This window comes from Ceratotherium simum, chromosome 38 (genome assembly GCF_057802395.1).
Source record: "Ceratotherium simum simum isolate JZ-2026a chromosome 38, ASM5780239v1, whole genome shotgun sequence".
Taxonomy (NCBI): Eukaryota; Metazoa; Chordata; class Mammalia; order Perissodactyla; family Rhinocerotidae; genus Ceratotherium; species Ceratotherium simum.
The window spans coordinates 8,523,544-8,551,156 of NC_141937.1; the positions used below are offsets into that span (position 1 = coordinate 8,523,544).

The 27,613-nt window shown below is 48.6% G+C and overlaps 1 protein-coding gene across 3 annotated transcripts; it reads right to left on the reverse strand.

Moving 5' to 3' along the window:
- Positions 1–8,947: 8,947 nt before the first annotated feature.
- On the reverse strand, positions 8,948–27,173 carry PNLDC1 (PARN like ribonuclease domain containing exonuclease 1). Of its 3 annotated transcripts, XM_004440534.3 has the most exons (19): positions 27,060–27,173; positions 26,587–26,644; positions 26,213–26,286; positions 24,719–24,758; positions 24,035–24,158; positions 23,761–23,849; positions 22,304–22,404; positions 20,307–20,383; positions 19,968–20,111; positions 19,386–19,455; positions 17,626–17,711; positions 16,090–16,145; positions 14,827–14,891; positions 13,688–13,741; positions 13,459–13,501; positions 11,838–11,937; positions 11,351–11,526; positions 11,119–11,217; positions 8,948–9,209 (listed from the first exon to the last, which is right to left on the reverse strand). In XM_004440534.3, exons 1-19 carry the CDS (start codon positions 27,133–27,135, stop codon positions 9,146–9,148), a joined length of 1,596 nt encoding a protein of 531 aa, XP_004440591.1. In that variant the 5' UTR covers positions 27,136–27,173; the 3' UTR covers positions 8,948–9,145. The 3 variants fall into 3 exon arrangements, with proteins under 3 accessions (XP_004440591.1, XP_087281193.1, XP_087281194.1); XM_087425067.1 differs by lacking the exon at positions 27,060–27,173 and having other exon boundaries at positions 26,587–26,923; XM_087425068.1 differs by lacking the exons at positions 8,948–9,209; positions 11,119–11,217; positions 27,060–27,173 and having other exon boundaries at positions 11,387–11,526; positions 11,838–12,014; positions 26,587–26,923.
- Positions 27,174–27,613: the final 440 nt, after the last annotated feature.

The window sequence follows — 27,613 nt, forward strand, 5'->3', positions numbered from 1 at the left end:
CCATGTCGCTCCAATCTCTGCCTTCATCTTCATGGCCTCCTTCTCCATGTCTCTGTGTGTCCTTTTCTGTCTCTTATAGGGACACTCTCATCGGATTTAAGACCCCTAATCCAATATAATCTCAGCTCAACCCTCAATTACACCTGCAAAGACCTTATTTCCAAATCAGTTCACATTCAGAGGTTCTGGGCGGATGTGAATTTTGGGGTGACACTATTCAATCCACTCTAAGAGGTGATTCCCTTCTCCATGCTCCATCCCACCAGCAACATGGAGCCAGCCCACCGCTATGGTTCCGTAGAGGTGAGAGGTCACTCAGGTGGCACCAGATCCACAAGTCCAGAACAGCCCAGACAGGTTTAATGTGCAATGAATTGGGCAGAGGACGATTCACTGTGACCCAGATATGTAGAAATACATCTATCTTTAATTTTCTAGATCTGAGTTTATACCTACTTTGTTCTAGAAGCATCCTTAATCTCGGCACTCCAATGGTATTCACTTCTTCTAGTTTAAATAGTTTCTTGCAGGTAAGTAGGCAACAAGATTTTCAATTCAGTCATTTCAAAGTCCCACTCTGAGTCATTCTCTCCCTTCCGGTTTGCAGAGCTGCATGCAAGGGCAGCTATGGGGCCTCATAGCATTAGGGGATTGTGAGCCCAGGTCCTCCCAGAGGCAAACCCAAGGTAGGATCAATGTGGAAGGACGATATTTGGGAGAACAGCTGTGTGAGAGAAAACAGGAAGAGGGCAGCAGGCCAGGAGAATTCCCAGACCGCAGTGCCAGTCTGACTCCACGTGAAGGGGCGGGAAGGAAGGCTGGTGGACATGTCCCAGCCTGCCTACAGATGCGGGAAGGTTCAGCAAGGCCGATGGGGCATCCTTGAGCCCACGGTGGCTGTCAGTGGGGTGCCCTTTGCCCCAGCATCCTGTGGTCAGCCTTGGCTGAGAGTGGCCCCTGAGAAGCGAGGCCTGGGGCACAGGTGGAGGTGGATTCCATGCTACTGACACAGCCCCCACTCTCCCCAACTGTCACCCGATTCCCCGGCCTCTGCAGCGCCTTCCGCCTGGCCTGGTTATGAGACATCTCCTAGCCCCATCCCACCTCCATCCCCAGCAGTAACATAAGTGCTTGTTCTCAGTCCGGCACAATGAAGCAGGAGCTCGTCCCAGGCTGCTGGGCGCCACACCACTCCCCCAGCCTTCCCCACCGCAGCCACCCCCGGGTACGTGCAGGACGCCCCAGACCCCTCCACCCAAGGTCCCAGGCAGGAGGCCTCCTGGAGTTTTAGCTTGCTGTTAAGTGTCCCACATTCTAAGCCCCCTCCCCAGGCCCTACCAGGGACGCCTCAGCTCCGGGAGGGACTTCACAGCAGGCATCAGCCCCTGAATGTCCATGGTCTGTCTTAAATTAGATGCTCCAGGCTTCAGTCCTCCAGGCCAGACCCATCGATATTTACAGCCCCGCCTTCAAGGTCCCAGGAAACCTCTCCCTGATTGTCTCAGCAATCACGTTCTAAACTCGGTGTTAAACTCCAGCCCAGGCAGTGATGTCTGTCCCAGGCAGGGGAGAGAGTCACGGGTAACAAGCTCTCCCAGGAACAAAAACACATAAAAACATATTTCAAAAAATAGCATCCCCCCGCTCACGTTTGAGGAGAAGTGGAGTTTTAAATGACTCCACCAGAAGGCGGTGAGAAGCCCTTCTGGGTTTCTTATTTTTTGGTGCCATCAAGTGGTGATTTAGGTTTTCACAAAATGGAAATCATTCTAATGATTATTTTTATTCTTCTGTTTCCCTGCTTGTCTAGGAAGTTGGATTTTTATCTCTTGAACTGTTATTTTTGGGGAATTTTTCCCAATAGACAAGGACAGATCCCTTACCTTGGCAGACCCCAAACTAGTTATTAAAAAGTCAGTGAGTGAGATATTCTGAATATACAGACTGAAGAACAGCTTATGTTCTTGTTCCGCTTCACCATTAGAGCTCCCAAGGATGACCTCCAGGGCACGGCACAGCCAAGGCCTTGCTGGGCCCAGCTCTCCCGGGAGGAGAGAACAATGGAGGAGGTTTGTTGAGTGACCTGTGAGGCCGCAGCTTGCTTCCATCCAGGGTCCCCCAGTTACCCATCTGCGGTAGCTGAAAACTTCAGATGATCTTCGAGGCTGCCCCAGGTCCAGAGAAGGTGGAGGCCAGATGACTTAAACAAAATACTAGACAAAATTGAATAAAATTTTCACGCACAAAACTAACATATTTATCTATATTGCGTTTCTCAGGCAGAAAACACAACAGCAGAGTATCTGGATCAACAGTAGTGACTGGCAGTCCTAAAAGTGAGACCATCCCTGTTTCCTCCAGGAGTGGGGAGGTGGAGCCCTCAGGCCCTCAGGAGTCAGGACTCCACGCGGTCACATCAGCCAGGGTTCGCGGTTGGGCATTAGTCCCCTGCCTTCTCTTCCTCCGCTATCCTGGGGACCCCCTTCTGCCCAGACCCGTAGGAATGTTAGTCCCGTTCCCATAGCAGATATATTGCTGCAAGCAATAGGAAGGGCTAGCCAGTAGAGCCCTATAGACATGCAAGAAATGTCCATCCATAAATATTTATTACTTTGTTTTTATCTTTCTTTGTGTGTGTGTGTGTGTGAGGAAGATCAGCGCTGTGCTAACATCTGCCAATCCTCCTCTTTTTTTGCTGAGGAAGACTGGCCCTGGGCTAACATCCATGCCCATCTTCCTCCACTTTATATGGGACGCTGCCACAGCGTGGCCTGACAAGCGGTGCATCGGTGCGCGCCCGAGATCCAAACCCGGGCCGCCAGCAGCGGAGGGTGCGCACTTAACCCCTACGCCACAGGGTCGGCCCCTGTGTTTACCCTTCTTAATCACACAAAACATGTGAGATGCTTTAATGAATGCTTATAATAAAAGATGTAGATGAAATTAAGATCTTATAATATGATCAACTAATATTTGATAAGGGACCCAAGAACAGCCAATGGGAAAAGGATCGTCTCTTCAACAAATGGTGCTGGGAAAACTGGATAAACACGTGCAGAAAAATGAAACTGGACCCCTATCTTACACCACTCACAAAAATTAACTTGAAATAGATCAAAGACTTAAACATAAGATCTGAAACCATAAAACTTCTAGAAGAAAACATAGGGAAGAAGCTCCTTGACATTGGTCTTGGCAACAATTTTTCAAAAGCACAAAGAGCAGAAGAAAAAAATCAATAAGTGGGACTACTTCAAACGTAAAAGCTTCTGCACTGCAAAAGAGACAACAAAATGAAAAGGAAATCTATGGAATGGGAGAAAATATTTGTAAACCTTGTATCGAATAAGGGGTTAATATTCAAAATATATAAAGAACTGGTATAACTCAATAACAAATAAACAATTTGATTAAAAAATGGGCAGAGGAACTAAATAGACATTTTTCCAAAGAAGACATACAAACGGCCAACAGGTACATGAGAAGATGCTCAATATCACTAATCATCAGGGAAATGCAGATCAAAACCACAGTGAGATATCACCTCACACCTATTAGAATGGCTATCATCAAAAAGACGAGAGGGGGCAGCCCGGTAACGCCAGCGGTTAAGTGCGCGTGATCTGCTGAGCTGGCCCAGGGTTCGCTGGTTTGGATCCCGGGCGCGCACCGACACGCCCCTTGTCAGGCCATGCTGTGGCGGCGTCCCATATAAAGTGGAGGAAGATGGGCATGGATGTTAGCCCAGGGCCAGTCTTCCTCAGCAAAAAAAGAGGAGGATTGGCACATGTTAGCTCAGGGCCAATCTTCCTCACAAAAAAAAAGACAAGAGATAAGTGTTGGCGAGGATGTGGAGAAAAGGGAATCCCTGTGCACTGTTGGTGAGAATGTACATTGGTGCAGCCATTATGGAGAACAATATGGAGGGTCCTCAAAAAATTAAAAATGGGGGCCGGCCCAGCAGCGTAGCGGTTAAGTTTGCACTCTGCTTCGGTGGCCCAGGGTTTGCTGGTTTGGATCCCGGGCGCAAACCAACGCACCGCTTGTCAGGCCATGCTGTGGTGGAGTCCCATATAAAGTAGAGGAAGATGGGCATGGACGTTAGCCCAGGGCCAATCTTCCTCAACAAAAAGAGAAGGATTGGCATCGGATATTAGCTCAGGGCTAATCTTCCTCACAAAAAAAAAAAAAGAAAGAAAGAAATTACAAATAGAACTACCATATGATCCAGCAATTCTACTTCTGGGTTACCTATCCAAAGGAAATGAAAACAGGTTACTGAAGAGCTATATACACTCCCATGTTTATTGCAGCATTATTCACAATAGCCAACATATGGACACCTTAAGTGTCCATCAACGGATGAGTAGATAAAGAAGATGTGGTATATACACATACACAATGGAATACTATTCAGCCATGAGAAAAAATGAAATCCTGCCATTTGCAACAATATGGATGGACCTTGAGGACATTATGCTGAGCAAGATAAGCCAGACAGAGAAAGACAAAGACTGTATGATAGCTCTTATACGTGGAATCTAAAAAAAACTGAACTCGAGAAAACAGTGGACTGGTGGTTACCAGGGCCTGGGGGGTGGGGGAGTGGGAGAGATGTCGTTTAAGGGTATTATATACTTGCAACTAGTAGATAAATAAGTCCTGGAGATCTAATACACAGTACACTGATTACAGACCACAGAACTGTACTATGAACATTAAACTTGATAAGAGACTAGATCTTAATTGTTTCTACCACTAGAAGAAATGATAATTACGTGATGCAACAGATGTGTTAGCTAACACTACAATGGCAATCATATTGCAATATAAATGTATCAAATCAATGTTATACACCTTAAACTTGCACAATGATATATGTCAATTATATCTCAATTTAAAAAAAGATCTTATAAGCTCAGGTAGGATGAGAGATTTCGTCCAAAGGAAAATTTTTTTAAATGTAGATATCCAGACTGTAGTCCCATAAAAATTAATATGAATTAATATTTATCTACATATTTTGATCTGAGCTTCCTGGTGGTCAAAGCCAAAAGAGAAATATGGTAGGGTACATGATTTGCGTTCACCAAAAGGAAATACAGTAATGTTTCTTAGCTCTCCTTGCACTTCAATCTGAATAAAATTCCTCCCATGGTCTTCTTTGGAGTGAATAATGAATAACTTTGTAGAATAAAAATACTATAGTCCAAGAACACAGCTTTTTAGAGGTCCAGCTTGGAACATGGATAAAACCTACATTATCCAGGAACAGACTGACTGACAGCCTTCAAAATATCTTCCATAAATATAGATTTTTCTAGACAGATTTCTGGTAAAAGTTGATCATTTCACAGTGAACCACGTCTCAGACGATGTGAAATACAGTTTGCCTCAAATCTATCAACTTTTTAATTTACAATTTTAAGCTTTTGTTTATGCTTAGAAAGTCCTTCCTCATCCTCAGATTACATATTTTTCATTTCCTTCTATTATTTACATGGTTTATCTTTTTTCAACCTTAAAATCTGTGACATATCTTCAATGTATTTTGGTATAAGGACTAAAATAAGGATTGGCTTTATTTCTAAATGGCCGACTCCCCCAAATTGTCCAATTCATCTTTCTCCCAGATTTAATATGCCACCTTTATCATAGCAAGTTTTACACACGTACTCAGTCTATTTCCATGCCAATATTCTGTTACTGTGCCAGTACCGCTATGCATTAATTATAGCACTACGATGCCACAGTTCCACCACCGCAGACGTGCAATTATAAGAGGCACCGTTCTGTGTACATTAAGAAAACACTGCCAGTTAAATTACAACACAACATCGATTGTAAGTATCCCCATCTTAATAAAAAGGGCACAGCTTCATCACCATGCTCCAATATGGCAGGGAGGGCAAGTCACCTTGGTTATTCCTCTTTCTCAGAAGTTTCCAGATTATTACCTGCTTATTTTCTCCAAGTGAATTTTTTTAATTTGGCAAGTCAACACCACCAGAAAACCACTACCACCACCACTTGGAGGTTTTAATTAGATTGTACTGGATTTTCAGAGAAACTTATGGAAAATTACACCAATGATGCTTAATGGTTAGAAAGTAACAGGCTTTGTTTATTCCCTCATCAGAAAGTATTCCAAAGTTTATCATCTCTCCCATATTTTGCTGCAGAAAACGACCTTTGCTGTCTCATCTGACGTGCTAGAAAGACCACGGAGAAAGACAAAAGCTCTCTGTAGACACAGTGAATGACATGAACTCCCACCTCCTGTAAAGCAAAGGAAATGTAGTTGGGGATATAAAGAGAAAGGTTGGCTAATTTTAAGATGATCATGTTAAGACTGCTATTTCTAGTCATCATCTTTCTCACCCTGAAAATCTCATGGAAATACTTTAAACTACAAACAAACAGGATTCAAAATTCTAAGAGCAAGGACTGGAGTCACAGCACATCTATTTGATCAGGACCCAGAGGGCCAGGAAGAACCATGGGCTAGGGGGATTTCAGGACCACCACGTGTCCCTTTCCTCTGCTGCAGAGGCAGAACCACTTGTTAGTCATGCAAAATGATGAGACTCGTGCCTTTTATTTTTTTTTTTTTTTGGTGAGGAAGATTGGCCCTGAGCTAACATCTGTGCCAGTCTTCCTCTATTTTGTATGTGGGAGGCCACCACAGTCTGGCTTGACAAGCAGTGCATGGGTCGGCGCCCCGGGATCCGAACCTGTGAACCCCAGGCCACTGAAGCAGAGCGTGTGAACTTAACTGCTACACCACCAGGCCAGCCCCTCGTGCCGTTTTTAAGGCGCCTCAACGAGCAGCACCCAAGACTCCGGGCAGGAGAGATGACCAGATTGGCCTTAAGATCCCTCTCACTTCTGTGAGGACCAGGCAGGAGAGGGCGAGAAAGCGGCAGGCGGGGCGGCCAGCAGGCTCTGTTCCTGTCCCAGCCGGTGGGAGGGGTCCTGACGAGGCCGGCAGCAGCGAAGGTGAGGAGGGCTGGGTAAAGGGACAAGGTGAAGGTTGGTGACCAGTTGGAGCCAGGGCGGTGAGCTGGGAAGTCTGGGAGCTGGAGCTGCCAGCTGAGGCAACTGGAGGGACGGCCACCACCTTCCTTCATCATGGGAGGCCGCCTGGGGCAAAACCCGTTCCATCCCGCCCTGCCGGGTTGGCGAGCCTGGGGCACAGGTGAACCGGCCCGAGAGACCAGCTGGAGAACGAACGTGAGTCACACCGTACACTGCCAGTGCCCGGTCCTTCAACACGGACGGCTGCGAGAACGCCTGAGGGGCGTCAGAGACAGGAGGAGGAAGAGTGATGCGCAGACCAGGGGCAGGGCATCACGGGGAGCGGGGGAGAAAGGGGCGGCCGTCCTGCGGAGCGGGTGCAGGGAAGCAGAGCCTTGAGGGGTGTTTGGGGGGACAGGAGGGAGGGCGGAGGCCAAGCTGCGTGGTCTGCGAGCGAGTCAAGGGTGAAGGAAAACGTGGCTGGAACGTGGGGGGCACCAGAGCCACAGGGAGAGGGGACAGGGGAGGGAGACGGGCAGAGCGCCTGGTCTGTTTTTTGCTTTGGTGTTTTCATTTAACGATGGGAGAACGAACAGCGTGAAAAGCACCAACTTGAAGAACTAGACCAGATGAGAGAAAAGGGGGCGGGGGCCGCAAAACCGCCCACAACGGGGGGACACAGCATCCCCAGCGCCCCAGGGCTCTCCCTCCAGGGACACAGGGTGACAGTTGGTAAGAGCAGGGCGCTGCCCCTACTCAGCACTTCCGAACGTGCACACAGATAGAGTCCAAGGAGGATTCAGTAAATGGAATCCCACCTCAGCCACGGGCTTGCAGCAGCTCAGGTGCCACCACCCTGTCCTGCCTCCCTGGGGAGGGACAGCGGGCCGTGCGGTCAGCCAGAGTCCCCATGACGGGCGGCAGGACGCTACCAACAGCAAGCATGCCCCACTGAAGGCCCACGTAGCAGGGGCTCGATAAAGATAAGAGTTAAGTGAACAAGGTCTGATAAAATCTCCTTCACTCCAGAACCACATAGAACAGCTTATGGTGCTCAGGTGGTCCTGTTCCAACCCGGGAAGTCAAAATGGTCACTCAGCACCCTCAGCGGGGAAGTGTTGTCACTTTTCAGGTTTGTTCACTTAACGCAGGGCTCATCTAAATGCGATCGGGCCCCAAAAGCCCACTAAAGGGGGCTTCTCCTCAGCGTACAGTTACACCCAGTGGAAATACAGTCGGTCCCACTAGGATGCCGTTTGGGCAAACAGGTAAAACCTCCCTCCCGCCACCCGAGGGCAAGGTTTCACGGTTCTGACCACGAGCTGCCCTGGATCTCGTAGGGACAGCAGCCCATCGGTCACTCTCCTCAGGACAGGGATGTGACTTCTGGAACGGCAGCTCTCAAACTCTCCATCTGGACAGCTGCCACCCATGACCCTCCTGTTTTTATAGAGAAAAAACCTGCTCCACACTGGACTTAAGACGGCTTTGCCGAATCCTTAAGTTCGAGGTTAGCAGACAGCCCAGTGAAGCTCAGCTCCTAAAAGCCAGGTGAAGCGTGGATGCCGCGGAGGAAACGATACTTCAACCGGACCTTGACTTTCAAGGTAGACGTTTTTTTGTTTCTAAAGTGAATATTAATGTTTTATGGTTTATAACACTTACCAAAAACATCCCCAATGCACATGGACATTTAGCTTCACTTTTCTCCTTTCCTAAACTTAGAAAGGCTATTTATTCTCAGGCCTAAGTCCTCACCAGCCTATTGGTTATTAGCGTCTCTCCCAGAAATAACATAGCCTTTTGTCCATTTGGTGTCCAGCTCCCATCCTGTCTGTTCACAAGACACCCTGGAACATGAGCTGAAATTCCCAGAGGTGGTGACCTCTCCCAGTCACTCATAGGAAGAAAAGTTTAGGCCACAAAGAAATCCTTGGATATGGTACCTTTATTATCAACAGTATTTACAGAATTTCACATTCAAGACATAACAAAAGTCCTCATCAGGACCACACAGATCCATCTGTAGAATACGATTTACACAAACAAATGTGTGTTTGTGGATGGCCGTCCCCAAGAGGTACAGAGACGGATGAAGGGATGGAGGCGGCAGGTGGCCTCGCTGTGCTCAGGGGCCAGGCCTTCCGACAAGAAACATGAGAAGGGCCCAGGTGGTGACTATGCCACAGACTCTGCAAGACAATGACACCGGTCAGCGGGCCTGGACGCAGGCAGGCTGTGTGTGCGACCTGGACATGGGTCAGCGAGCCTGGACGTGGGCAGGCCGTGTGTGTGACCTGTGACACGGGTCAGCGGGCCTGGATTAGGGCAGGCTGTGTGTGTCACCCGGCCATAGGTCAGTGGGCCTGGATGCAGGCAGGCTGTGTGTGCGACCTGGACACAGGTCAGCGGGCCTGGATGAGGGCAGGCTGTGTGTGTGACCTGGGCACGGGTCAGCGGGCCTGGATTAGGGCAGGCCGTGTGTGTGACCTGGACATAGGTCAGTGGGCCTGGATGCAGGCAGGCTGTGTGTGCAACCTGGACACGGGTCAGCGGGCCTGGACGCAGGCAGGCCGTGTGTGTGACCCGTGACACGGGTCAGCGGGCCTGGGCGCGGGCAGGCCGTGTGTGCGACCTGGACACAGGTCAGCGGGCCTGGATGAGGGCAGGCCGTGTGTCTGACCCGTGACACGGGTCAGCGGGCCTGGGCGCGGGCAGGCCGTGTGTGCGACCTGGACACAGGTCAGGGGGCCTGGGCGCGGGCAGGCCGTGTGTGTGACCCGTGACACGGGTCAGCGGGCCTGGGCGCGGGCAGGCCGTGTGTGTGACCCGTGACACGGGTCAGCGGGCCTGGATTAGGGCAGGCCGTGTGTCTGACCTGGGCACGGGTCAGCGGGCCTGGACGAGGGCAGGCCGTGTGTGTGACCTGGGCACGGGTCAGCAGGCCTGGGCGCGGGCAGGCCGTGTGTGCGACCCAGCAGGTCTGAAAGCACTGACACACAGGCTCGCCCTTCTTTCTTCCCGGCTTTGTTCCCCCAAATGTGCTTTTCTTTCCCTCGTTCTCCCAGTACCAAAGCAAACTCCTGCCTCTCGGGCTTAGGATGGCTCTGGGATGCAGACAAGTCATTTTTCCCAGTGACTGACATCAGAGGTTGACACAAGGAAAAAGATTGCCTAGGAGCCAGATGTTTTTCTTCAACAATGCTGTTTTCTGTCGATATGGCTCCTAAAAGCCAGCAAAATCCTTATCAATCCTCATCAAAACCCTTATCAATTAACAGCAACTCCATCTTTCTAGTTGCTCAGGCCCAAAGCTCTGGATCCAAACTTGGCCTGCTCTGGTCTGTCAGCGATCCCACCTTCACCCCCCCACTCTGCCACCAAGGGGCCCAAACCACAGCCAAACTGTGACCAGTGATTCTTGGCTTCTCGACTTTCTCCCCCACCCTGTGTGTCCTCCACAGTCTGTCTGACACAGACAGAGCGATGCGTCGTCACTCCTCTGCTAAAATCCTCTGACAGTCTGCGTTTCTCCCGCAGTCCTGACCCAGGGCCCTCCACTTGGTCGAGACCTGCCTACTTCCCTAGCCTCGTCCCCTTGCTCGTTCCTTCCATCACAGTGGCCTTCTCACCGCCCCTCGACACACCAGGCACCTCTCACTCGAGGGCTCTGCCCTGCTGCCCCCTCTGCCTGGCTCACTCCTTTACCTCCTCGGGGTCTTAACGAGGCCCCATCTTCTCCTTTAACCAGCACCCTCCCCCCAGGTCCCACCTCCTGACCTAAAGTGTTTTTAATAAACACTTAACACCTAATACATCACCCACTGCACTTGTTTATTGATCATCACTTCCCACTGGAAAGCGAGCCCTGCGAGGGCAGGGTTGTTGTTTTATTCACTGACGAAGCCCTAGAACTTCTGACCGTGCCCAATACAGCAGAATACTCAACAATTATCTTTGAATGTTACTGAATAACGTTCAGTTCAGCATATTTGTCAACAACTCCATTACAGCACACACCAGCTAATGACCTGTGCTCGACTCAGACCAAATTGGGAGCACAGGACAGTCTGGCAAGCAGCCTCGGGCCTAGGCACTTACTGTAACAAGCAGTTGACGTTCGGGGAGTGTCTCCAGTACCGGTACAGGGAGACCTGCAGGGTGGGGTGGCCTCTGTACTCCTTCAAGATATTCCGAGCGCTGCCAAAACAAGTTCTTCAGGTCAGGCACGCGCGTGTCAGACCTGCTGCTCCAAGGAGGCGCAAAGTGGTTGCAGGCAAGGGGACGGGGTGGCTGCAGGGAAGGGAGGATGGCTTAGAACCAAGGCACCTACTCCTTAAACTTGTTTGTCAAGAGCAGGAACTGAGTGCGCGTGAGCCGCCTGATGTCGAATTTGCAGAGGTTCTGAAACTCACGATAGACCTGCTGCTCGCTGACCCCGGGCCACCTCCTCACACTGAGGATGAGGATGGGAGGGCGGATGCTGGGATAATCTGGACCAGAAAAATTCTAGAAGATAGGGAGAAGAGCAGAAGAGATTTTCCACAATTCCTACTGACAACCTACCCAGTTCAAAAATCCTGAGAGATACACTAGGAAAGGCTCTGTCCGGTGTTGGGAGGGGGAGGGGAGAAGAAGTGAGCAAGTCCATATTGGTTCCGGCAGCAAGACACAAGAATAACAGAACAAGCTTAGTGGGGCGTCAACATCCTCTTCACCTCTGATTTTGGTTATTATCAGGACCCCTCTGAGATCTCCCAGAGAACCCGGCTGCTCCCCAACCTCTGAATAGGGGAAAGGAACAAAACAAAGATACTCACAATCTTAGGGACCCCAGCTCGGATAAGATTCACCTGGTTGACGTAGGGGGCCAGCACATCGAGGTACAGAGGGAAGGAGGGCTCAGGTGTGGAACCAGCACTGCGTGGACAGAGAAGAACCCAAAGCACTCAGGCACACAGGCGGTTATGCACATGTTCTCGGGCGCAGCTAAGGGTCTGGGAATAGAAGAGCGGGAGGGGCTGCCTCAGACAACTCTCCCTTCCTCCCCGCACAAGTCTTGGGGCTTGTGCCCATGTGCTTCCCCCAACTGACCAATCTCAGAGAGCTCTCTCACTGGCCCAAGCCAAAGCAAGGCTTCTATGTGGTCACCATCTGTTGGTGAGTTTGGTGAAGATCCCTCTGCTGACAAATGTTAGCAACAGGCTCAGAGAACTCATGAGAGCCCACTGTTCAAAGGAAGGTCCATCTACCATCCCTTGACATGACATCACCTTTGGTTCCAAATGACCGTCCCTCATCCCTTGACATGACATCACCTTTGGTTCCAAATGACCGTCCCTCATCCCATAGCCTCGTTCTACCACCAGCCCTGCCTCCAGCCAGACACCACCACACACCTGAGCACAGGCCCTCGAAAAAACACAGGCCTCAGAGTCAGGCAGGCCTGGGCCACCACAGAACTTCTCTAAACCCAGGAGGGTTTTTTAGGTCATGAAGATTCAAAGAAAGAGGCTGTAAGGCCCAGGTCCCAGGGCATTAAGGGGCTCCACTGCAGTTAGCCGCCTTCACCGTCCAGCATGCATCTACTGCCCAGTGGGCATTTAGATGCTGTGAAAGCACAGAAAAAGGGAGACGGGGGTGGCAGATCTCTTATTTAAGTTGTAAGCCTCACATCAATGTGTCAGACTATTTCCACGCATGATATCCATTACCAAAATGGACAAATATAGGCAGGACCCAATTTAATAAAGTACAGTCCACAAATGTTTCCAAGTCAGTCCCAAAGAACTTGTTACAATTTGGATTAGCTCCTTCGCCTGGCCTGCTGGATCCTATTTACCAAATGTATAGACCAAGGACGGTGCTACAGAATGCATATTTCAAGTGTGGAGTTGGTACCTATGAGCCCAGCACTGTAGGCATCAAGGACGATGTTGCCACGGGGAAATAAATTTAAGGTTCCAATTTGGGGTTCTAAGAATCTTCCCCTGTGTGCCTTATTCCCAGTTACTACCCTTCTCCCCAGCCTGACAGTGTGGACCCCAAGGACGGGGCATTTGTTGACCTGAACACTTTGTCCTCCTCCCTCGCTGTGATTTACACGGTTACGAGAAAACAGGCGGTAACAGAGCCAGCACATCGCGCTGTAGGCGCTGAAGCAGGTGGAGAACCTCGGCCTGCCCCACTGCCGCCGCCTCCTGACACGTGACTCTTCCCGATGCCACAGGGGCCAGGACCAGCACAGGGGGCAGGGGCAGGGGCAGGTGCAGGGGCGAGGAGGAGGCTGCTGCCTGGGCAGGGACTGTAGTTACACAATGATGCTCTGCATTCTCCCTTCTTGGGGAGAGCCGCAGGAGCCCGGAGGTCTTGGCTTATCACGAGGGCTCAGCAAATCCTGACCCCGGATGGAATCACAGGATGAAAGAAAAGAACACTCACCCGTGCACTCTCCACAGGAGCAAGTGTGCCACTTTCAAAAGAACTGGAAAAAAGAATATAGAAATGTAACAGCTGTCAAGGCTCAGCCTGATTGCCTTATCAAAATATGCAAACTCATGCTTTATTTCCAGTATGTGCCACCCACCTGGAAAGAAACGGAGGGCCTAGGATGGCAGGGGATTATCACAAATAATACATGAGTCTCTTTTAAAAGGACAGCAATTCTCACCTGACCCGCAGAGGAAGGCATCATACGCTGCTTCGTGGGGGTACTTTGTCTCAACTGAAGCATTGTTCCAGAAGCGGGAGAGAGAGTCAAGCAACGATTAGAACACGGCCTGGGAAAGGAGTCTCTCCCCCAATCCAGGTTCCACATCCCTGCTGGCTGTGCATACACCACCATCCCCCCCGGTTCTACACCCACATCGGCTGTGCATACACCACCATCCCCCCCGGTTCTACACCCACATCGGCTGTGCATACACCACCATCCCCCCCGGTTCTACACCCACATCGGCTGTGCATACACCACCATCCCCCCCGGTTCTACACCCACATCGGCTGTGCATACACCACCATCCCCGGTTCTCCACCCCCATCGGCTGTGCATCCACCACCATCCCCCCCCCGGGTTCTCCACCCACATCGGCTGTGCATACACCACCATCCCCCCCGGTTCTACACCCACATCGGCTGTGCATACACCACCATCCCCACCCTGGTTCTACACCCACATCGGCTGTGCATACACCACCATCCCCCGCCGGTTCTACACCCACATCGGCTGTGCATACACCACCATCCCCCGCCGGTTCTACACCCACATCGGCTGTGCATACACCACCATCCCCACCCTGGTTCTACACCCACATCGGCTGTGCATACACCACCATCCCCACCCTGGTTCTACACCCACATCGGCTGTGCATACACCACCATCCCCCCCGGTTCTATACCCGCATTGGCCGTGCATACACCACCATCCCCACCCCAGTCCACACCCTCGTCGGCCGTGCACACACAACCACCAACCGTCATTCCTCCAGAGATGCGTGTGCTCTCCTCCCCACCCACACCCCATCTTCACCTCAGTCCTCCCTACAGCAGCATGAGCCCCCACAGGAGGGGGAAGCAAAGAGCCGCGAGCTTCCCGACAGAGCAACTACCAGGTCAGGGGGAAGCAGACAGTCCCCTGAGACCTCCAACACATTCTGGGATGACTCCTTTGTGGGGGGGTATACAAGCACGGCCCAGGAAACGATGGAGGAAACCCCCATAGGACCCTCCCAACACCTGCCACACGGGCGTCCCAGCCTGGCTCCGGCACTCGGGCTCCGCCAGCTGAGGAGGAGTGCTCACGGGACGCACCGTATTTTTCACACTTGCTTGCGTGAATAATCACAGGCCCAGAATTCTTGGTGGGATTCAAGTCACTATTAGAAAAGAAGAATAGGATGAAGAACATTCACTGGAAACAACCCCTTCTGTTCTCCCCTCACCCTCTTAAGTTAATATAAATGTCCTCAGTACTGAGACACCTTTAAAAAAAACACCTGGATGTAGGCATGGGCAGATAAGGGCATGGTGACTAGGCCACAGGACAGGTGAGAGAACAGCAGGGCGAGAGGCTCCTACTGGGTTGTTTCAAGCATTTATCAAATGCTGATCTCGAGCCTATGCACCAGGATAAACAACGCCTGCTCTGCCCCCGGAGCTTGCTGTCCAGGGGCCTGAAGGACAAATACAGAGATGCCCACGCCTGCATCCTAGACATGCAACGCCTGAGGCACGAACAGTGCACTCCTGGATTCTCGGGCTGCAGACATCCAGGAGGGAAGCCTTCCTGGAGGAGGTGGCACTACAGGAGAGTCCTGAACCACAGGAATTCACTTGGTTGAAGAACTGGGGCGGTGTCAGGCATTTCCAGCTGAGAGAAGAACACGCAACGACAGCGAGGGACAGACAGCAAGGCTAACCAGATGCTTCCAAGAAGTGAAGTGTGGCTGAGCCCCCATATGAAGGGCGGGGACCAGTGAAAGAGCTCGTGTGGTATGCGGCGGCTAAAGGAACCACAGGAAGACTGACTGGAGGTGCCCCAGGCAAGTTCACGTTTTAAAAGATCCCTCAAACGGCAGTGTGAGAAATGAGGTAGGACAGGCCGCGGGACACCAGGCAGGGCTACCACCATCACTGGAATGAAAAATGAAGGCCTGAACGAAGGCAATGGTACTGGGGTGCAGAGAAAGGAACAGATTTTAAGGACGTTTAGGGAGTAAAACCGACAGGACTCGACCAACTAGAAGATGTGGGTGGCTCGGTGCACAGCTGCAGCACAGTCGAGGCTGTGAGGGAGGCAGGAGATACTTTTCCTACGGGAGGGTCAGGGACTTGCCTAGGTAACAGGATCACTCATTCTCACAGACGTGTAATGTGCACCTGCTGCGTCTTGCACTGTTGCAGGCCCACGAGAAACATCAGGGTACAAGAGAAAAACACCCCGGCTCCCATGGAGCCCATCACTCCAGCACTCAGAAACAGATCAAAAGAAAAATAAAACGTGTCCTGGGGAGCAAAATCGCCCTGATTGAGGACCCTTGCTCCACAACCAGCTCCAAAAACTGCCTTCCTTACCTGTTGAGGACTTCATAAACTTCTGAAAGATTTGAAACCCTTGGGAAATTCAGTTCCTGTAATTATGGGAAACAAATCAAGGAGAATACGACACTTGTGCTTTTGTTTGTTATCTGCATCAGGTATCCCCAAACGGCAATTAAAATGACCTAGAAAATGCTAACTCCTACAATCTCCCCTTTCTCTTCAAACATACAGTCTTTATTCCTTAATTACGACATCAGGGTACCTAGTACCCTTGGGTTTCCTATGAGGGACCCAATAACCCAGGCTAGAAAAAACTGCCACACCCACAACTCATACCACCTTCCTTCACAAACAAGTGTTTAAGGGGTTCTAGAAACACAGGACTCCAAGGCACCAGACTGCAGCCAAGGACACATACACAGGACGCCAAGCATCCTAAGGACCAGAGGGCCTTGGGCAAGGCCAGGTCACCAAGTCTTAGAGTTCGTCTCATCTTGTGTGGAAAAGAGCACACGCTGGTTCCCTCGGATCAGCCCGTTGTCCTTCCCACTTCATCCGAGGACTCCTCTACATGGAGACCAGCAGCGGCGCAGGACACCGTCAGAGCCAGAAATACGTGAAGTACAAATAATAAAGGCCTCTCTGGGCAAAGATGTACCGAGTAACCCAGACCCCTTTCTGTGGCTTCCTTCTTGAAAGCAGTCACACGCTGCATAAAGACATTTCAGTCAATGACAGACCACACACATGATGGGTGGTCCCATAAGATTGGTGTATATGGCTACACACCGTAAAGCCTAGGTGTATAGCAGGCTATAGCATCCAGGCTTGTGTAAGAACACTCTATGATGTTCGCACAATGACGAAATCACCTAACAACGTGTTTCTCCGGATGTATCCCCATTGTTAAGTGACACATGACTGTAATTAACTCTGAGTGATCAGCTTAAGGCTTTAAAATATTGATCTGATTCCTCTTTCTGTGCCTCAGTTTAACTTCTAAGCAGCATTTAAACCAGCTGGGTGCTTCTTTTCTCCATGTGTCATGCACAACCTCAATTGCACAACAGAAGTCACAGGGAGCTCTAGAAATATCACCCGTGGCCCCTCGCAACCAGAGGAGAAGCTGCAGTGGGGTGCCAGTATTTAGCTTCCTAGGTGATTCTGACGTGCTGTCTGGGTTGAAATGCCATGAGTTTAAGGCTCAGGAGAGATGTTTTCTCAAGATTCTTCAAAAGGGGACACCCCCCACAGCCCGATGCTCTTTAAGCTGTAAATGTTTACTAGGCATGGACGAAGCTGTAGAACAAGTTGTTCTGTTGTCCCGTCTAAATAAACACACGAACTGCACACAAATAAGGCAAAACAGGGGAACTTGAATGAGGGAAGGAAAAAAATCATATGTGAGCTAATATGACGCCCTGGGGCTGCTAAAATACAAAAGGAAACATGCTGGTTGCAAATCACGAGAAAAGGATTCACAGAAAAATTTTTTAAGAGACAGAGAGAAAGCTAAGTGTTACTGGGACAAATAAAAATTCCTTAACCCCAAGTGATTTCATTCATTACCTTCCAGACATCCTTGGTCACATTCTTGGTATCAATGAGAACAGGAAACAGCTTGTGGATATTCAGCTTAAATTGATTATAGCTTTCTGAAGGGAAAGACCCAGAGAGTCAGAAGTGAGTTTGTTGGCAAAAATGGGAAGGAAAGTTCTCCAACCTAGCTTGTCAGCAACACTGCTTAACAAATAAACCAAACAAAATGGGAATTGAAAACATCCTTACTCCTAATCATTGAGGATTTCTAAGTCTCAAATCAACCTTCCAATCACCATTTATAACAGTAAAAGCCAAATGGTTTCTCATTAAATTCAGGATACTGTCTATTGCCAACTTTAGTTAGTGTAGTTTGCGAAGTGCTAGCTGATGGAAAAGGAGAGAGAGAGGTATTATTGGAAAGGCAGATGTGAAATCATTTGTAAATGACTGTTCAGAGAAAAATCTAAGAAAAACCAACTAAAGATGATTATGAGAGTAAAGTCCTCTGATAAGAGAAAAAAAATTGAAACTATTGGTATATTTATTAAAATTATACATGCACATAGTTTAAAGAGGTTTACTGCAAAACCAACCAACCAACAAACCCCCTGCAAGTCTCTTCTCTCTACCCTCCTGCTTCCTACTCCCCAAAGGCAACTGCTTTCAGTTCTTTTTTTCCTGTTTATTCCCATTTCTCTAAACAACATGTTTACGCTGCTGGGTGATTTCCCCAGTTTTAGGCATTTAAGTATTGACTTCCCACCAGGTAAGACGACAATTAGCTCTCTCATTCCACCTGTGCCACCTCGTCGTTACAGCCACCTGCAAGTTATTCACACAGGAAGGGGCTCTGCAGTGTCCTCCAGTGACTTTTCTTGCACAGCTTTTGTTCTCTCAGTAATTTATGCCTTGCTGTTTGCTTAGTTTTTGGTGAGTGATTATTATTATTCATTTTACCTCTAATTCTCCTCCAATTCTCTCAATATGCTCAAACTGAGGTGTTTTATCAATTCATTTCTTGGGGAAATCTCTCCTAGAACCTTCTCACCCCTTTTAATCAAGACTAGTCTCTCTGTACATTAAATTCATTTAATCCCCAAAGAAGTCTATGATATTGGTACTATTACCCCCCGTTGTACAGGCACGGAAAAAGAGAATAGGTATGTTAAAGTAACTTGCTTGTGATCATAAACACAACAAGGAGAGGAAGGAGGACCCAAGCTTGGCTTTTGAGTCCATGCTTTGAACTGCTACTCGACGCTGGTGGATGGCCAACAATGGCATCAGTCACGGACAAGTACAGTACAGCCATAAGACAGGGCTTATGATGGCATTCACACGGCCATTAGAACGACGTTAAGTTACTGACACAAATAGATGCTTTTGGTTAGTGCAAAAAAGCCCAACATAAAATCAAATACACAGTGTGATCAAAGATGTAAAGACTCAGGAAAAGCAAAAAGTGTTGGGATTATAGCTGAAAGGTGGCTTGTCTCCTGTACACATTTCTGATTCTGCCAGGTTTTATACAATGAGACTAAACAACTTCTATAATGGGGAGAGGGGCATCAATTCAAATTTAAGTTTTTCTCCCTGAGAAAGTCCCCTGATCTTCCACTCCAGAAAAATGGTAGCAGGCACCCATCTTCCCGATCTCTTCAGAAACCTGCAGATTCTGGGGAGGGGTCTGCATGGAAGGGCTACCTCAGGAGCACGAACCTGGAGCCATCCCCTTGCCAGATGGCAAACTGAGATCAAAGGAAGGAGAACAACAGGTCTGTCCCTACCTGGGAGAGGTCGGAAGAACTTCTCATGGAGATGCAGCAGATCCATCATCATATTATGTCCCACTAAGGGCTACTTGGAGAAAAGACAGGTGAGAGAAATGAATTTTTAAAAATAAGAACAGACACCATAGACTCAGAGCACTCTCTCACAAAGGCTATAGCTTTAGGAGCCACTGCAATTCTGACCCTGTGGTAATTCCACCCCCACGAAGCAGCCCGACAGCTTAAAGGCCAACAAAGAAGAAAAGCAGTGAGTAGGAGGGGCTTGAGGCCGGGCCCACACTGGGAATCCGAACTGTGAGGCAGATACATGTGCCTCCCCAAGTAGTTTCAGGTCAATTAGTACTGAAATGCCCGTGGGCCTGAGGAGCAAGGAAATGGTAATGCTTCAGATGGATGGTCTTTCCCCAAGTTAATCTATCATGATTCGGTGAAATTAAAGTTAGAGCCATAAAGCCCGTTGTCAACAAGAAGGCATTGCTTATCTTAAGGAATCGTCTTTTACTGTTGAAGGACCCACCAGTATCTATGGCCAGAAATACAAACAACTGCTAAATACCAAGAAAAGAGATTTTCTCCTACCTTCTGGGCTTTCACCAGCATCTGGAAAAACACAGTAAAACCCCTGGCAGAGAGAAGAATCTTCTCCTTCCAACAGCTCTCTCGATCACAAGAGGTGTTGTCAAGGTACCAGCGATGCTGTTTACTCACTTTCTTCACTATCACCTGAAATGAAAAGTAGAGACAGGTTCTCTGAACCCCGGGTTCCTGGGAATGAAGCCAAAGAAGTCGTTGTTCACCTCAAAAGGGAAGGGGGGAAGGGGGCAGAGAGAGAGAGAGGCCATTCAGAGGCCAGATTTGGGCAAATGCAAGAGAAATGACAGAGGTGCTGAGGCTGCCCCACTCCAGGTAAGAACTCACCCCTTGGTCTTTCAGCACCGTCCAGATGTTGGGGAGGGCCTGCCTCAGCACCAGCTGGACCTCAAAGGCCTGGAAGCCTGTGGCAAGGAAACATGGGGCTCACACAGGACCACCGAGACCCTGGGACGGCAGTCCACCTTCCCCTCAAGAGAAGCCCTAGAGGAATAGAAGCTGAGACATGGATGAATCAAATGGAAAGGCAACTCTTAGGTGGGCCTAAACCCTTGAGGCCACGTGACAAGGATGGCATGGCCTGTCAAGTCATGATCTAGGGCAGCATTCTCAAAGTTTTTAATCTCAGGGCCACTGTTAAATTGAGGTCCCCAAAGAGTCTTTTTGTGTGTGGGTTATAGCTCTTGATGTCTGTGTTAGAAATTAAAACTATACGTTAAATTAAAAATTGTAAAGGTCTCTTTTAAAATAATAAACTCATTATACATTAACACAAATAACATTTATGAAAAATAACTATTTTCCAAAACAGAAAAACTTAGTGAGAAGAGTGACATTGTTTTATATTTTTGCGAATCTCTTTAATGTCTGGCTGGAATCTTATTTCTGCTTCTGCACTCAATCTGTTGTGATATGTTGTCGTTGAAGCATACAAAGAAAATCCAGGCTCAAACAGATATGCAGATGGAAAAGGGAAAAGAATTACTAGCCTTATCAGATGATTTTGGATTGTCTTAATACTATGCCAAAATTCAACAAGTGGTAGTTTCTTAAAGTGCAATGAGGAATCTGAAACTGTTATCAATGAGCTTTCTCATATGTTACAGTAAAATCTGCTGGCCTATCTTACACTTTGAATGGATCCTTTGCCCGCGATTTTGTACCGTCATGCATCGGTCATTTAGAAAACACTGGTTTGCTGGGTTAAGTAGATCTTCCAAACGTTCGCACATTTCATTATATAATACCAACAAAAGACACTTGCAAATGTGGCAAGTGATCTCAGCAGAAAGGTTGCAGTATTGGGAAGCTGTCAAGCTTATGCTGGCAGATGCAAGTTTCCCTAAATTTCAGTTTTTGATTGAAAGCTCGAATTTTATCACCAGCAAATACTGTGAGTTATTCTCAAAGTGACAGGCTTACTTTTTTCACTGGAGAAAATGACTGAAAATACCCACGTTGAAATAACCACAGTCAGTTCCTTCAAGAAAAAAAGGATATTCCATGGAAAAAAAAAAATCAGCTAATTCAGCTCTCAACTCAAAAACTTGCACAAGTGCTCTCCCTCAAGACAACCGCTAGCCTTTGGTAAGCAGCAGCAGCCATGTATTATGCATACTTTTTTTTTTGCATACTTATTTTGACATATAGAATATTTTAAAAGATGAGCAAAGGTTGAGATTTAATAAAATTGAGAATTATTACTTCTTCACCAAGGAGGTTCTTAAGTAAAATTGGATTTTTTTCAACTGAGTAAGTGGTAACAAAGAATATGATCACCAGTGTGGTTGACGCTCCCACCTTACTGTGATCTGTGCTAGGGTGCTGGCAGGCTTACCCACCAGTGCTTCAGTACCATGAGTGCAAATGGCACAACGACAATGGCGAATGGTAGCCGAGTAATATTTTGACAATAGTTTTGATCTCGTGGACCCCTTGGAAAGGGTCTCAGAGACCCCTGGGGTCCACAGACCAGTGCTGAGAACCACTGATCTAGAGCTGTTCATTGCGATGCCACCTTGCACCATGGAGGAGTAATCCAGAGTAACAAAAGTGAACGAGAGAGCAGTACGTGGCACTCAGGACTGGGATGGAAAGGATGGCTCTGAATGGAACTCGACTTCCTCAGCCTTAAAATTAAAAGTAGGTCGAAAAGCCTTCAACTTCTGAATTGAAGTCAGAGATTTACCTAACAAGAGCAGACCACATGTCTGCTGAGCTGATGCCCAGGATCTAGGGGAAGGAGAAGGTATGCTCCCCACCCGCTGGGACGGGACAGTGACCACTTCCAACACTCCCAGGTCGGGGGGCAGCCTCCTGCCTACCAGCGATACCAGGGAGAGTCATCCAGTCGCCTTCGTCTGCCAGGTCCAGCCACCGTGTCACCTCATCAATCACCACCTTGATTTGGTCTTTATCCAGAGAACTGAAAACGGGGACATGAAGTGGAAATGTTGGAGAAAACTGAAAATGGGCACATGAAGCGTTGGAGACACCCCCAGAACTGTAGGACAGTGCTAATAGGGGAGAGGTGTCTGAGGCCTCCAGTTTTAACGCTGTGATCTCAGCAAGAAAACAGACCCCAAGAGACCACTTATTGTCTGAGTCCTGTTCTGCAACAGGAAGCCAAACACCTGGCCTATCCTCTCCCACATGCTCACAGGAGCGCACCATCCCCTTCTGCTTCTCCAGGACGCTGCAGGAAGAGGTACTGGGAGCTAGCCAACACTAAGCACTACTGTCAGGCCTGGCTTCTTAACTCAGCTTTCAGAGGTGAAGAAGCACCATTTGGTGAAATAAGGAAAAGACAGGCACTTTGGTAAGCACATCTTCTCCTCTGTTAGAAATAGAAGAACAGGATGTTATTTTGAGATAAGGAAAGACTTTTCTCCAACATTTGAAACTAACAGAAGGTTAAAAATTCAAATTGTTTTTCCCTTACAAAAAGCTACATTTGTATATGAAAATCACAAACAAGGATTAAAAAAAAAAAAACCTCAACATTATGTAAGATGATTATCTGGACCAGATAACCAATCATAACATTCCAGAGTTAAAAGCTGTCAAACTTAACCCCCTTCCTGTAAAGGCAAAGAACCTAAAGCCCAAAGAGCTTAAATGACTTGTTCAAAATGACGCAACTAGCTGACAGCAGGGCCTGCCTGGGACCGGGTGGCCTGCTCCTTCTACCACACAACACTGCCACTCACTCCATCACTCCTGTCCCCAGCTCTACGGCAGTACCGGGTTTCGAGTATGATGACAGGCACCGGAGGACAAAGAAAAAAGGCAGAGATCCTGCCCTTGGGGCACACAGCAGGATCAAGCACATGGGGCGATGTGTCCAAGCCGAGGCCTGTGACTGCACGGTCAAGGTTACCCACGATTTACCCCTGAAAAATCCCTAAGATCACGTGGAAGGCCAACATAACATCTCATGGTAAGGCCAACAGAGCCATTTTTCTCCTTGAGCACTGGAATGGAGTTCCTGCTACTTTGAGTACCAACGTAAGAGTCAGTTCTTTTTTTTTTTTCCCCCTTCATTTTTAAACACTAAAATCACACTTAATGCGGTGACAGGTTTCTCCACTCAGGCGTAGGAGCGGAATCACCAGCACTTTGAGCTGCTGTGTCTGGCTGAGCGCATCCTGCAGAAGCCACCCCAGCTAAAGGTGATGGCATGAGGTCACTACGCTCCGGAGACAGCAGTCTACCCAAGGGAAACGCAGAAAAACACCAGCAACAGAGAAAGCCACAAAGCACCCAGAGAAATAGGCCTCACCTGCGAACGCTCCAGTTCCCAGTCAGGATGTTGTGTTTAATTTTCTTCTCCTGTTCTTCATTCATATATGGGATTCCGTTTTTGAGAAACTAAAGATGGGAACAGACAAGGAGACTAGTCAGAGGCATCCTCTGTGCCCAGTAGCAGAGCAAAAAGAAACCTTCCTTGTCTGGTTTCACGTGGACAGCAAGCAAGGGACAGAAAACACGACTCAGAGACCAGCTAGACTAGGTAAACTTTGAAACCTCCCCGTTTCCCTCCTCCGACGCCGTACCTTGTTATAGTCGAAGCCATACTGATTCAAAAACTGAACACTGGAAGCCTGGAAAGAGAATTCCGAATCCAAAATCCCAAACGTTGTAGGGAAAAGAAAGAAGTTACACGAATGGGCTACGTACCTATAAAAAAAGATAACCATAAGGAGAAAACACCAAAATCATTTTAAAAGCCTGGCTCACACAGCAGGCTTCAAAGTGGGCTCTTCCCTTCACTGGAGAAGTACATGAATGTCGGCTAAGTTTCCAGTACCAGGACTGGCATTGGGGCCAATGAAGAAAGGCAGAGATCCTGCCCTCGGGAGCAGAGCCTACCCCCCATCCTGAGCCCAGGGGCTGACTGCTGGTGTCTGGGAGACACATCACCCTCATTGTGACACTGTTTTAACTGCTATCCTGAAGGCCACCCAAGAGACAACAGAACCAGGGAAAGGACACCTAAGATTCAGGGCAGAGGTGTCAGGAAAGGCCTCCAGAAAAAGTGCTGTTTTGAGAGAGACTTGGACAAGCCGGAATCTGCAGGGGAGGGAGGGAGGGGAAGGGCACAGAAGCAGGAGGCAACAGGGAGTGTCCAGGGCCAACGTGGTTCAGAATTGGGAGCCTGAATCAGAATTTGGAAGAGAGCAGGTAGAGAAGACAAACGGGCAAGAGCTGTGTGTTTTGCAAAAGGTCTTTATACATACTTATTTGACTCTCCTTCAATACTGGAAAACACAGACAATCCTGGAAGAATGATAGAGGAAGTGAATACCAAGAAAAGCTACCAGCACTTAACTATAAAAACAAAACATTTTGGACACTACTTTGCATCCAAAGATACTGCGTAGGTTTTAGAATAGGAGAACCACTCAAAAAAAAAAAAAAAAAAAAAAAAAAGAGGAAGAAGAGACAGATCCAAAACACGAGCACTGTCAAATTGTAATTCATGCTGAAATTACTAAAATCTGACTGTGAATGGTTCTTCAAACATAGAAGTAAATATTGACATTTTATGGTTTTAAACTAACCAGAGGAAACACTAAAAACCATGACGACTTATACATTTAATTGCTTTAAAGTGTTTGTATTGCTAACAAGACCATACACCAAGTGAAAAAGACTTCAAAGTAGGGAGAGAATAGAAACATATCTAAGTGCTGTTTCCCATATTTTTCAAAGAGGTCTTATAATTTAGGAAAATAGAAAAATGGCAAGGACAAAGAAAGAGAGTAAAACACACACCATCATTCATAGGAAAAGCAAAGATCAGTAAAATCTGTCTCCCGACCTGTTTTTGTAAAGTTTTATTGCAATACAGCCATGCTCATTTACTTATGTATCATCTATAGCTGATTTCCCATTAACAAAGACAGAGACCATATGGCCTGAAAAACCTAAAATATTTACTGTCTAGCTCTTTACAGAAAGTTTGTTGATCCTGTGTTAAAAATGTAAATCAGAATAACAATTAGATTATTTTTCTTTTACCAGGTGGGCAAAAAATTTAAGACTGAATACCTGGTGTCAGTGAAGGAGACAGGCACATTCACAGCTGTTAGTGTGAGTCACTAAACTGGATGGTTGGTAGGAAGAGGAAGAATTGGGCAACACAAATCACTACTTTAATGCACTTAACTCTGCAATTCCACTGCTAGAAGTATACCAAAGACACGTACTCACACAAGTACAGTAACATATAAGTACCAAGATAGTCAATGCAACCTTGTTTTATTACAGTAGTGGTAACCGAAGTATGAGTCATTAAGAGACTGAGTCAATACATATCTTCATAGTCTGGAATACAATGCAACTGTTAAAAGTGAACAAGAGATCTGTATGTTGATATAGAAAGATCTCTAAACCCCATTAGTAAAAAAACAAGACGCAGAACAAATTGTTTATAGGACAATCTTGTTTGCATAAGTTTTCTTTACACAAAAGTCACACACACACATTTCCTTGAAAGATGGTACAGGTTCCATAAGGCAATTTATTTATGCATAGAAACAACACTGGAAAATTGGGTTTCTGCTTGTTCTAAAGTGTTAGGCCCCACAGGCATAACATGGCCAAAACCAAACATATAAAATGATAGCCAATATCCTTGAAAGGTGTCAAGACTGTTTTACCAATAGGAAACACAAAGACAATAAAGATATGTCCTTCAGTAACTCATAACAACTGAAGATTAAACTCACCGATCTGACAGATTGTGAATTGCTGAACGCTCCGACGGGTCTTTAGATACCACTCCGATGGCAAGTCAAAAAGACTGTGGAAAAACAGCCATCTCATCCTACAGGCAATGAGATGGGACCCGGGCGCCACCGGCTCCAGGCTGGATCAGCACCTCTCAACCGGGGCAGCATTTTTCCTTGTCATAACAAGGAGGGAACAGTACCAGCATTTGGTGGACAAAGGCTAGGCCTCCGGACCCTCACACAAAATGTCCTGCCCCCCCCCAATGCCAACAGAGTGCCTGGTGAGAACCAAGGATGGCCTAGCCAGGATGCTCTCCAGAGCAGCCCAGGTGAGCCCCTCTGGCTTGGCTCTAAGGTAGCTTCAGCTTTACCTGATCTGCTGGGGCCGGGACAGGTTAGAACGGAGGCCGGTGAACTCTATGTCCAGACCTGCGGGGAGGCAAAGAGGACATGAGCCTCCAGGTGCGGCCCATTGCCGCCGCTCTTCAAGCTGTCGATGCTGCAGGTGGCACACAACGCGGCTCACCCTCTTGGTGCTCAAGAGCCCAGGTGAGGTCAGGAAGGGAAAACAGAGGCAGCCACAGCGAGCACAAGCCAGGCCAGCCCGTTCTGTCCGCCTGGGCCTCAGCGGAGCCAAGGGTGTCATTGCTGCTCAACGTCCCACCGCCCAGGTCCGAGAAGGACTCTCCCTGTCCCTCGGAGGGGCCCTCTCTGAGCCTCCCGCGGCCTGGCGACCGTCCGGCTGGGCCTGGCGTCTCCGCCCCGTCCCGCCCGCACCACCCTCTCCGCAGGCTCGCCCCGGCCCGGGGCTCCGGCGACAGGGCCCGGGATCCCGGCGCCTCACCCACGAAGTCCGCGCCCAGGACCAGCTCCTGCAGCAGCGGGAGGCTCTGCTCGAACTCGTCGGCGCCCACGTCCATGGCCACGCAGCTCGCCCGAGGCGCCGGTGCGGCCACGCGCTTCCGCCGAGCCGCCGCCTTAAAGGGCTCGCGCGGGAGACCGGCCGCCCCCGCGCCCGCGCCCCTCGCCCCGGGCGCCTCCGGATGGGGCTGCTGGCCACGCCACCTGCCCGCCCCCAGGTGTTGGATTTTACACCTTGCCCGCTATGGTGAAGGGTTGCTAGGCTCCGCCTTGCAGTCAAAGCCCAGTGACCTTGCTCCGCGGCAATTTCTTTGCAGTCCCTATATAAGAGGAGAACGTCATTTACGTAGACCTAGAGTGTTATGAGGCATGGCAGGGGAAAGTAGACCGGTAAACAGCACCTGAAGGAGTTGCAGTAAGCAGGTACTGCAGCTGCGGGATGGAAGGACCACAGCTTGTCTGTTTTGTAAATTAGCACTTCCTCCCAACTTCGCCATCATCGCCAATGTTGGACTGTCCCCATCTCTCCCCCTCACC

Bases quoted from the DNA above. Each gene is read 5' to 3' on its own strand.
- PNLDC1 (XM_087425067.1), bottom strand. From the start codon at position 26,861: ATGACACCCTTGGCTCCGCTGAGGCCCAGGCGGACAGAACGGGCTGGC. The intron at 26,287-26,586 runs GTAAAGCTGAAG...GTTTTTCCACAG, and splicing joins TCCCGGCCCCAGCAGATCAG to TCTTTTTGACTTGCCATCGG. The intron at 17,712-19,385 runs GTAGGGACAGAC...CTTTCCCTTCAG, and splicing joins GTTCTTCCGACCTCTCCCAG to AAAGCTATAATCAATTTAAG.